Source organism: Trichechus manatus, unplaced genomic scaffold, assembly GCF_000243295.1.
Source record: "Trichechus manatus latirostris isolate Lorelei unplaced genomic scaffold, TriManLat1.0 scaffold00232, whole genome shotgun sequence".
Lineage (NCBI taxonomy): Eukaryota > Metazoa > Chordata > Mammalia > Sirenia > Trichechidae > Trichechus > Trichechus manatus.
Genome location: NW_004444168.1, coordinates 85,364 through 95,563, shown reverse-complemented (window position 1 = coordinate 95,563; position 10,200 = coordinate 85,364). Strand labels below are relative to the sequence as shown.

The following is a 10,200-nucleotide window of genomic DNA, read 5'->3' as shown; positions in this document are numbered from 1 at the left end:
ATGGGCAGCTTCTGTCTGGAGGTGAGATGAGAAGGCAGAGAGGGTCAGGAGCTGGTTGAATGGACATGGGAAATCGGGTGGAAAGTAGCAGTGTGCTGTCACAGTATAGAGAGAGCAATTAGGTTCATATAACAATAGATGTATAAACTTTTGTATGAGAGACTAACTTGAATTGTAAACTTTCACTTAAACTACAATAAAAAAAAAAGACTTTATGAGTTTCTGGACTTACAGGTAGATAAATAAGGAGTCCTGGTAATTTGAATTAAGCTTGTTTTTTCACACTAACCTGACTAGAAACTTAAGAATTCATTCAAAGTTACTTGCTAGCTGACTGCTTGATTACATCTGCCTGGTTACCCAACTATGGCTTGTGCGTACAGACACAATCTTAGAGAGCAAAGTGTTCTCAAATGGTAACTTATAATCAGTACATCAGGTTCACTCAACAAATGCAGAAATCTTACCTCTTGAAGTAACTCTTTAATCTTTCAGTAATAAATTCAAAATCATCGTATTTATGTAGCAGCCATGCTATCTTTCTATCTTTGTATTATTGTTTGCCTCTGTGGATAAATCTCTGAAGATTCAAATGTGAATTCAAAAGTACCAAAGATCATTATCACATTCTCCATTGGAAATCGGACACTTCAAATCACACATACACAACTTGTCTTTACGGTTTTTTTCAATTCTCAAGTGGCCTATTTGTTTATTTTCGTTTCTATATAAGTGTTGGTGCACTTTTCATTTTACAATTATTGGGGTATAATAAAATAAATTTCTCGTAACTAAATATTAGTTTTTAATTTACTTTGATATTTCATCTTAAGGAATACTAAAGTTCATATATAAGGTAACTTTATCTTGATTTATTCAGCTTGTTCGTTTTATAAGTATTTGGTAGTGAGTGTAAGAAACTCTGTTCAATACCTTGGGGAATATGAGGTAGAACATAATGTAAAGTTGAATTTTTAATAACAAAATTATTTAAGACATATACATATTTTTCTAACAAAGTTTATAAAATAAGTACCTTAAAAGTTGTATAGATTGAGAACTACGAAGTAAAAGTTATGCATGATTTCCAAATAAGACGGTCTTTCATACTACGTGCCTCAAAGGGATGACTACTGGTTTGTGGATTATGTGACTAGGAGGATGATGATAGAAGCAAGTATCTTCATCCCAAAGACTCAATATAATTCTCTTGCTTATCCTCAATTTATAAAGTACTCCTAATGCTCGCCGTGGTGGAAGTGGGGAAGTGGCTTATAAGAAAAACAATGGCCCAGCACCCCATCCTGTACAAATACTAATAAGCAACTAGACAGCAACTAACAACAATGACTAATGATGTTGAGCATCTTTTCAAGTGCTTTTTAAGCCATTTTAATGTCCTCTTCAGTGATCCTTTTGCTGTCATATCTGATAATCCATCATTAAGAAGTACGTCCCACAGCTATGCCCGTATAGTGTATGAATTTTATGGTTTGATATTTAGGTTTTTGACTTATTTTAAATTTTTTTTTTGTATAGTCAGAGATATGGATTCTGATTCATTTTTCTGCACATGGAAATCCAATTTTTCCAGCACAATTTATTGGAGAGACTTCTTTCCCCACTGAATAGACTTAGCACCCTTGTCGAAAATCAGTTGATCATAGATGTATGATTTTATTTCTGGACTCTCAATTCTATTCCGTTGGTCTATATGTCTGTTATTATACCAGTCCCAGGCTGTTTGAATTATTGTGGCTTTATAGTATGTTTTGAAATCAGGAAGTGTGCGTCCTCCAACTTCATTCTTCTTCAAGATGGCTTTAGCTATTTGGGGTTCTTCTTCCATATAAATTTAAGACTTGGGTTTCCATTCCTGCAAAAAAGGCTATTGGAATTTTGATGGGGATTGTATTGAATTTGTAGATTGCTTAGGGTAGTATTCACATCTTAGTATGTTAAGCCTCCAATCTATGAACAAAGAATGTCCTTTCATTTATTTAGGTCTTCTTTAATTGCTTTTAGTAATGTCTTATACTATTTTATGTACAAGTCTTTGACCTTCTGCAATGAGGTAGCAATAGTGTCAGACCTTGTCTGACTTCAGGGAGAATGAGAATCAGCATCAGCACGAAGCTGATTCATATGAGGTTGAGGTCAGACATACTTCCACTCTTTAACCTTTTTACTAATTCTGACACCAGCTGTCCTCTCCACTGCACTCTCTACTTCTTTCCAGGGTTCAATAATTTGTTGCAATGGCCACACACAACTCACAGACCATACTCCCAGTTACATGGTTTATTAAGGAAGTAACATGGGATCAGGATTAACTTGGAAATGTCATAGTGAAACACCAGATTTACACTCTGCTAGTCAGAATTGACTCAAGGGCGATGAGTTTTTTTTTTTTTGTTTGTTTTTTGTTTTTGAGAAATAAAGAGTTTTATTGAAGGATAAAACATTTCTTGAAATGGGCAAACACACAAGCACCCAGGCAAGATGCTGCAGTGAGTTCCAAATTGCAGGGAGAACAGTGAGGTTTTATCAGGTGGAGCAAACAAAGGACTGCAGATGTGGGGGTAGGGTAGAGGAGGGTTACATGGCAAAAATTTACAAGGAGTTTGTTAAGCCACAGGCTTTCTTAACATTAATGTCTAACCTCTCTAACATGTTTGACCAAGACAGTTTTCTTAACATCAGTAAGTCTATTTGTTGTATTCTGAGACTGCTACTTCCTGAGATGTGTTTAACAAGGCATTCTGTTGGGAATAATTTGAGTCAAGTTGTATGTCTGCCTCTTGTCTCCTTTTAAGGTATCAGGCTTATGACTTTACCTAGTTACGGATTTACGAAGAGTTAGCAGAAATGGAGTGGAAGATTCCGGTGAGTGAGAATGTAGTTTAAGACTTGGTTAATTGATGTTTATCTCATTTTGGTTACAGAGTTCTAAGACAGTTATAGGCTTCATCTTAGCATTGTCAATTTGGATCCTATTTCCTAACCTCCATGGACATGCTTGAGACAGGCATTCTTTTAAAACCAAGCTGAATAGACATTCTTAACAAACACCTTCAACAAACAATTCCTCATCCAAGCCAGAAATCCTGACTTTTGCTCCCTTTGTGTTACAAGCAGTTAAATTTTGACAAAAGGCTGAATTTTCTCTTTAGAACAGTAGAAGTGAAGATTTCAGTTTAAATCAGAATGGAGTTTTAATTTAGGCCTGAAGTCACCAGTTATGCCAGTACCTCAGTTTTAAGATATGAAGTCCACATACAGAGAAGTAACAGGAATAACTCAGGATATAGTTCTTCAATCCAGACAGCTTCTGCTTGGCTGACGCTGCCAGGCCCTCACTCTCAGGGCTTGGGCCTGGCCTCCACCTCTGCCCCTGGTGGCCTGGCCTCTGCCCCTACCTGGGCCTGACCTCTGCCCCTGCATGGGCCTGGCCTCTCCATAGCCTCTGCCCCAGCTCAGGCCTGGTCTGGAGCTTTTTAACTCCACCAGCAAGTGCCTGGAGACACTCCACTACAGCAGCGAGCCTCCTGCCTGAAAGCCCTCAGTTCTCTTGTTCCATGGGTTGGTAAGCCCACTGTAGCTGCCTCACTCCATGGGCCAAGAAGCTCACCAGGCCATCTCACACTGGTCTCCTGATTCTGCTACTACCACTTCAGTGTTATAGCTCTGTCTCCTGGGTCTAGGAAGTTCTAAGCACAGGGACCCTGGGTCCAAAAGACACACTCCACTTCAGGCTCTTCTTGATGGTAGTGAAGTTCCCCCTCAACATCTGTGGGATGGGTGCTTATGTAGGCAAGTGGCTCAATCCTATTGGGCAGATTTTACGCACCCTATTTGCATAATAACTGACCAATCCCCTCTCAAGTGGCTCTATCTTTTTGCATAATAACTGACATTTTCTACTGCCAGGGACTGGCTTCTTCCCTGGATAACTGTAACAAGGGAAACTGTAACAACTCCTCAGGGCCCAGGAGAAAAATCTCCCAAGCTGATTACTTCCTCTCTGTCTCTCTTACAGAACCAAGGCAAAAGGCCACACAAAGAAACTCATTTTCCTTATATTCCTATCTTGTTTGGTGTTTTTAACATGAAAAGGTGTTGAATTTTGTCAAATGCTTTTTTTGTATTAACTGAGATGAACAAGTTGTCCTTCCTTTCTTCTGTTAATTTGGTGTATGACATTGATTGATTTTCTAATGTTGAACCACCCTTGCATTACTGGGATAAATCTCACTTGATCATGGTGTATAATCCTTTAATATGTTTTTTGATTTGGTTTGCTAGTATTTTGGTGAGTTGATTGTATTTATTTTTAAGTTTGTCTTTTATTTCTTTAAGCTTAGCAATATTAAAGTCTCTGTTAATTCCCATATCTTAGATCTTAGTGATTCTGTTTCTGTGGTCTGTTGTTCCTACTGGTTCCCATGTTTAGTCTTTTGTTTCCTTTTGCATTGGACGTTATTTTTCACTCTGTGGTCATAATTACTGGTAGGAAAAATAAAGGCTTGGAATGAAGACCTTTCTCTGGATAGGATGTTCATGTATTTATTCAAGTCACCCTGTCTTAGACCACCTTAACACAAGTTCCAGGCTTCAGTTTCCCTAGATTTCCGGGGCTGCAAATCTGTACAAAGCCTTGTTTGCTTCGTTTCTCCCTACCATCATGGTGTATATTAGGAGTCTTAATTTGACTTCTTACCTGGACATGCCCTAGGCTTTGATTTCTGCCTCTCTCACTCCAAAAGTATAGCTGTTTCTACTATTTATCAAATCTCCTCATTGTAGAACACTTTTTGAGTGTTGAGCTCCCTTCTCTGGGTTCTCCGAGTTGCCACTTATTATCCTACAGACTCTAATGTGATTTCATGTTGTATTTAATATTTCATCAAGCTTTATTTAGCTGTGTTCACCATGAGAGTTGATTAAAATTACCAAGGCTACCATTGCTGGAACAGAAGCCTCAAAGGTCAATTGTAGGTGTGTACACAGGTAACACCACAGCTGTTATGAAGTGTCTTCACCTTCTTCGATCCTTTGCTCAGATGTTACCTTCTCAGCGAGGCCTACACTGATATGTCAGTCTTCCTTACTCTGCTTTGCTTTTTATTTCTCCATAGCACTCACCAACTTCTCATAGTCTGTATCATGTACTTGTTAGTTTTTTTGTCTGTCTCCTCTGCTAGAATATTAATTCCAGGAAGGCAGACACCTTTGTCACTTATATTTCCAATAGTCTACACAGTACCAGAGATATTAGAAGCACTCAGTATGATTTTTGAAAGAATGAAATGATTAATGCCCTGTGATGATTAATTTTATGTCAACATGAATAGGCTATGGTGCCCAGTTGTTTGGAGAAACACTAGTCTAGATGTTGCTATGAAGATATTTACATGTGATTAACATTTAATCAATTGACCTTAAACTAAGCAGATTACCATCCATAATGTGGCTGTGCTTCATCCAATCAGTTGACGGCCTTATGAGCAAACTATGGTTTCCTGAAGAAGGATTCAGCTTCAACACCATAAATAGACAACATTGCTGGAATTTCCAGCCTTTCACCTTACATATGGATTTTGGACTTCCTACCCTGCCTAATCCTGTTAGCCAGTTTCTCAAAATCAATCTCTCTGTCTGGTGGCACAGTGGTTAAGCACTCAGACTAACCAAAAGGTTGGGAGTTCGAACTCATCAGCCACTCCACAGGAGAAAGATGTGGCAGTCCATTTCCATAAAGATTATGACATTGGAAACTTTAGGGCAGTTCAGTAGGAATCAACTCTATCGCAGTGAGGTTATTTACAGAACATATAAACAGCCCTAGGTGGCGCAGAAGGTTTGCTTTTGGCTACTAACCTAAATGTTGATGGTTCTAACCCACCCAATAGTGCTGTGGAAGGAAGATCTGGCAATCTGCTTCCAAAAGATTACAGCCAAGAAAACCATGTGGAGTAGTTCTAGTCTGTAACACATGGCGTCACCATGAGCCTCGATCGATTGATGGCAACGATTTAGCTCTCATAATCATGTGAGCCAGTACCTGTAGGTAAATCTCTTTCTCTCTTTAGCTGTGTTCACCATGAGAATTGCTTCAAATGACAAAACCTGCAGTTGCTGGAACAGAAGGCTCAAAGGTCTGTTCTCTCTTTTTCTGTCTCTACTGGTTCTGTTTCTCTAGAGGACCCTGAATAAGACATGCCCTGTGTTTCTGTTTACAAAAAGATGCAATTTGTGTCTGAATCCTTAAACGTGGGGACAGGAGACAGAAATAAGTGTAGCAGTCATCAGCATATGGAAGATAATTATCCTGTCCAGAGGGGCAGTCAGTATTTCAGCTGGGTAACAGTCCAGTCCTCTAGAGTTTTATGAGCAGGATGTGGGCCTGATCATAAATTCCTCCAAGAGTTTCTTCCTCACAGACTTAGTGTCATCCCGCTTGCTGAATTCCCCTGGAAATCCTTTTTTTGCTTTTGCTTTGTTCAGTCCCTGATGAGTTTGGGAACCCTGTTTATTCCCTCAGAGGAAGTCATCTCTTCTGACGTGATTGAGGAATTCACAGGTTAGTCAGGGTAGTCTCATCCTCTTAGACTCTGGTGACCCCTTATATCCAAGGCCAGAGTCAAAACCCAGAAACATAGGCTGGAATTTAATGAGTCCACAAAGAACAACCCCAGCAGATTAACCTTTCTACAAGCACAGCATCTTTAGCAATTTCAGTATCTGGTTCCACTTTGTTTATTCCCCTCAGAATATACTCAGTCAAGGCAAAACTAGGGTTATCAGGTTCATCTCAGCATAATCTGCTGTTGAAAATGAACACAGCCTTAAAGGTTTGGAGGTACAATAACCTTGACTTATGACATAGAATTTCTTTTGAAAAATATTATATGAATAAAACTTAAAAAGAATTTTCAGAAGATTGAGATTTTTTTCTTGTGAATCAATTTGTGTTTCTTATTATAAATTTAATTTAATTTATTAAAGTTAACTTACTATTGTCTCTGGTTTCCTATCTGAAGATCCATTCCTACATAAACTGTGAAGCCCCATACTGGCTAATTATATGTAGATATATTTTACCCTCAGGAACCAAATTTTTTTTAATATTACATCAATGGTGTATTAGTGCATCAAACCCTACTAAATAAGAGGTTTTGTTAAGAAAATATTTTTCTATCAAGCTGTCTCTTGAGAGCACCCTTTATCTCATTATTCCTGAGACTGTAGATGAGGGGGTTCAACATGGGGATCACCACCATGTAGAACACAGACACCACCTTGTTCTGGTCAGTAGAGTAGCTGGACTTGGGCAGCACATAAATGAATGTAATGGTCCCGTAGAATGGAGTGACTGCGGTGAGGTGGGAGGTGCAGGTGGAGAAGGCCTTGTGGCGGCCCTCGGTGGAGCGCATCTTCAGGATGGTGATGAGGATGTAGATGTAGGAGATGGCTATGACAAACACTGTGATGACAATGATGGATCCAGCAGAAAAGGAGGGGACCACTGCAGGGATACTGACATCAGAACAGGAAAGTTTAACTAAAGGAGCAGAATCACAGAAAAAATGATTGACTCCATTTGGTCCACAGAAGAACAAAGAAAAAAAGGAAATTGTAAAGGAGGAAGCATTGAGAAAACCACCTACATAAGCCACAGAGAATAGGTGGACACAGACTTGCGTGGACATTTTAGTTGAATAAAGCAGTGTGTTGCAGATTGCTACAAAGCGGTCATAAGCCATGGCAGCCAGAACAAAGCACTCAACTGTCCCAAAGAAAACAGTTGAACAAATTTGAATGGCACATCCAAGATAGGAGATTGTATGTCTCTCCACCAGGAAGTTTACAAGCATATTTGGTGTGATAGAGGATGAAAAGCCTATGTCAGCCAAAGCCAAGTGGCTCAGGAAAAAATACATAGGATGATGGAGCTGAGAAGAGATTCTGATAAGAATGATTGTGCATAGATTGCCAAATAAGGTCACCAGGCAGATGAATAGGAATACTATCAACAGGATGACCCGAAGGGTAGGATCTTCTGTTAAGTCCAATAAAATGAACCCTGTCACTGCAGTGTGGTTCCCATCCACCAGGGATTCCATGAGACAACGTAGGTGGTTTCAAAAAAGTTCTGTGATGAAAAAATTGCATTAAAGAAGTTATAAATTTCATGGCACCATTTTCATTAATACACATATGGAAAGTCATTATAAACAAAGATATAACTCAAGTGTCATTGCATATTAACATGTAATGACAAATATGTATTTGCCTTTACATGTTGATATGCAATTATATATATAGTTATTGGCAAAAACATCAGAAATTTCAATATATGTTGATTTCCCTTATTATATTTTTCCAAAAATGCATTTAAAGTGGTTTTAAAGCTAAAGAATAAAAAAAAAGAAACTGATTAGAATAACAAAAAGGAATGATGAGTATAATACCAAGAAAAATACAGGTTTTGTAGTAAAAACTTGAGAAAAAGCTATCATTTATTACAAGCTTAGGAAATGATAAGAATAGGCCTAAGAATTATATATATATACGTACTGGAAACCAAAATAAACCTTTTGCTGTCGAGTTGATTCTGACTCATATTAGTGACCCTGTAGGACAAAGTAGAACTGCCCCATAGTGTTTCCAAGGAGTGGCTGGTGGATTTGAACTGCCAACCTTTTGGTAAGTAGCTATAGCTCTTAACCACTGCACCAGCATACATCGTTCCATTTTATTTTCTATAAAATAATAGTAAGTGCCTTCATTATTATTTTATAGATGAGGAAACTTAGCGAAAGAGATTATGTAACTTCCACAAGTTTACATAGCAAGTATGGAGTCAAAATATGAATCCCAGAAAGTCTGACATTTCTTTAGTAACTATACTATAAATAAAGTTAAATAATACTTACCTTGAAGTCCAATACACTTGCCAATAGGTGAATATTAGAATATCCTTTAAGCTTTTTGGCAGCTAATATATAAGCGAAGAGACTAGTCAGTTATATATTTTACAGTGTCTGTGGATCTCTATGGAGCCCTGGTGGTGCAGTGGTTAAGAGCTAGGCTGCTAACCAAAAGGATGGCAGTTCAAATCCATCAGCTGTTCCTTGGAAACTGTATGGGGTAGTTCTACTGTGTCCTATAGGGTGGCTATGAGTCGGAATTGACTTGATGGCAATGAGTTTAGTTTTTGGCTTATTGGTTAAATAAGATCATCTAAAATGAATAGAAATGCAATTGCTTTTGATAATAGTACCAGAAGGGAATTTCAAATTAGGGATGAATGGCATGACCTTTTGTAAATTTATTAAATTTTTAAATATTTGTAATTATTATTGTTTTATGAAGTACAGGTAGTCCCTGACTGGGACCGGTTTCCATTCTGAGAAATCCAGTGTCAGTTACTTCTGATGTAAGTCAAATACTTCATTTTTTTTTTTTTAAGTTTTCATAGCCTGCTATACAGCAGTGTTTTGAACAATAAATCATAACATTGAACATCTTTGGGTGAACATTTGAGAATGATAACATCAGCAGATTATGTGCTGCAACACTGTATCTGGTGCATATTAGTAACGGAAAGATTAAAAAAAAAGAGAGATCCTAAGTGCAGTTCATCTGTAACTGGTAAATCGGAGACTACCTATAGTTTGAAATATCAGTCTAATCACTATGTAAAACGCTGTATGATTGAAAATCAGAACATAATTAAAGTGCATTTATTCAAACAAATAAAATCATTTCCTACTGTATTACTGTTTTCAAATTGGAGCATTGTAGAATAAAACTATATTTTTTTAACATAATACAGATACGCATTGGTCCATGATACAGCTTGTGAAATAGGATGCTATGTGATTTGGACATTATGCTAACACCATATTAAAAACCTTATAACAGCCAGCTTCCAGTCACCCTTGTCACTGCTGTTGCTACTGCTGCTGCTTCTGCAGCAGCAGGCAGAGGCCAGAGGAACCTGTGGTAGTAGGAGCAGAGTGAGAGGAAGTAAGGAAGTGAGGGGGGTGAGGGCAGAGCGCGCCCAGCCCCACCCACTATTCTGCCAGCCTGGACAGCAGGAGCAGCCAGGGCCCCCGAAGCCCCAGGCATAGCCACTGCCTGATAAAGCCCAAGAGCCCATGCCCAGAGCCATGGCCTCTGACTCACCTGTCT

The 10,200-nt window shown here is 38.5% G+C and overlaps 1 protein-coding gene across 1 annotated transcript; it reads right to left on the bottom strand.

The window, feature by feature from the left end:
* Positions 1-7,181: 7,181 nt before the first annotated feature.
* Positions 7,182-8,196, bottom strand: LOC101342380 (olfactory receptor 502-like). The gene is given in 2 exon segments (XM_004389031.3): positions 7,182-8,144; positions 8,146-8,196. Coding segments are annotated over 2 exon segments (1,014 nt in total).
* Between the last annotated feature and the right edge of the window lie 2,004 nt (positions 8,197-10,200).